At 51.8% G+C, this 1682-nt stretch overlaps 2 protein-coding genes across 2 annotated transcripts in view; both read left to right on the top strand.

Moving 5' to 3' along the window:
* The window catches only part of MAG (myelin associated glycoprotein), a 10009-nt gene extending 8625 nt beyond the window's left edge, over positions 1–1384 (top strand). The window contains exon 6 of the mRNA XM_011982318.1: positions 1273–1384. Coding sequence (XP_011837708.1) covers positions 1273–1384 — 112 coding nt within the window. The remainder of the gene's footprint in view (positions 1–1272) is intronic.
* The window catches only part of CD22 (CD22 molecule), a 57940-nt gene continuing 57618 nt past the window's right edge, over positions 1361–1682 (top strand). The window contains exon 1 of the mRNA XM_011982255.1: positions 1361–1621. Coding sequence (XP_011837645.1) covers positions 1393–1621 — 229 coding nt within the window. The 5' untranslated portion in view covers positions 1361–1392. The remainder of the gene's footprint in view (positions 1622–1682) is intronic.

The raw sequence follows: 1682 nt of genomic DNA, 5'->3' as shown, positions 1-1682 counted from the left end.
CCAGGATGGTCTCGATCTCCTGACCTCGTGATCCACCCGTCTCGGCCTCCCAAAGTGCTGGGATTACAGGCTTGAGCCACCGCGCCCGGCCTCGAATCTGCATTTTTAAATGAATTTCATTGTAGTTCTAATGAGAGGGTTGAGGGGACTTCAGGCCTCATCCAGTCCCTTGTATGCAAATTTATATTATTGGGCCTGCAAGAAGGGAGCTGGTCAGAAGAGGATTCTTAGCTGAGAACCAAGGAGAGACCATTCATTCTTTCATTCATTCATTCACAAATGTGTATTGAGGCAAAGTGCCCAGCACTGGGGATATTAACAATGACAGCCCCAGCCAACATTTGCTCCATAGCTCCTGCGGGCTTTTTTTTTTTGAGACAGAGTCTCACTCTGTCACCAGGCTGGAGTGCAGTGGCACAATCTTGGCTCACTGCAACCTCTCACTTCCTGGTTCAAGCAATTCTCCTGCCTCAGCTTCCCGAGTAGCTAGGATTACAGGCGCACACCACCACGCCTGGCTAATTTTTTTATTTTTAGTAGAGACAGGGTTTCACCATGTTGGCCAGGATAATCTCAAACTCCTGAGCTCGTGATCTGCCTGCCTTGGCCTCCCAAAGTGCTGGGATTACAGGCACGAGCCAGCGAGCTCGGCCTAATTTTTGTATTTTTAGTAGAGACGGGATTTCACCATGTTGGTCAGGCTGGTCTCGATCTCCTGACTTCAGGGGACCTGCCCGCCTCAGCTTCCCAAAGTGCTGGAATTACAGGTATGAACCTCCATGCCTGGCCTCCTGCGTGCTTTTGACATGCCCTTTTCCCCCCAGTATTCCCATGGCTGGCTCTGCCCACCTCCTAGGCTCGCTGAAGCCTTCCCCCATCATCCTATCCCAAACTGTAACTACCCTGATTTTCCATACCCTCAGCCCCTTTATTTTTCTCTACACACTTCTTCCCATCTTACAAAGTATATATTTTATTTAATTACATCTGCTCTTTCCACATGGGCCTTGTTCAAGCTAGAGCAATGCCTGTCACTCAGCAGGTTCTCAGTGAATGTTGGATGATTGCCCCTATGAAGGTGGAACTATTATAAAGCCCATTTTCCAGATGAGAAAAGTAAAGCCCAGAGAGGTTAAGACATGGGCCCACACACAACTGGGCAGGGGTAGAGTCGGGATCTGAAGACAAGCACTCTGGCTACAGAGCTGCTGTTCTCGGAAACGAGATAGCCGGGACTGGTGTCACCTGAGCCTTCCTGAACTGGTGTGCTAGGTTTGGGGTGGGATCTGGGGTCCTATCTGGGGGTGGCTGGCAGAAACACCTACTGGGTTCTGACCATCAGTCCCGTCCCACCCCACAGATGCACCCTGGAAGCCAACGGTGAACGGGACCATGGTGGCCGTAGAGGGGGAGACGGTCTCTATCTTGTGCTCTACGCAGAGCAACCCAGACCCTATTCTCACCATCTTCAAGGAGAAGCAGATCCTGGCTACAGTCATCTACGAGAGCGAGCTGCAGCTGGAGCTGCCGGCTGTGTCGCCTGAGGATGATGGAGAGTACTGGTGCGTGGCTGAGAACCAGTATGGCCAGAGGGCCACCGCCTTCAACCTGTCTGTGGAGTGTGAGTACCTTCCGCTCCCCTTCAACCTGTCTGTGGAGTGTGAGTACCTTCCGCTCCCCTT

Source organism: Mandrillus leucophaeus, unplaced genomic scaffold (genome assembly GCF_000951045.1).
Source record: "Mandrillus leucophaeus isolate KB7577 unplaced genomic scaffold, Mleu.le_1.0 Scaffold238, whole genome shotgun sequence".
Lineage (NCBI taxonomy): Eukaryota > Metazoa > Chordata > Mammalia > Primates > Cercopithecidae > Mandrillus > Mandrillus leucophaeus.
This window is presented reverse-complemented; position numbering and strand designations above follow the sequence as displayed.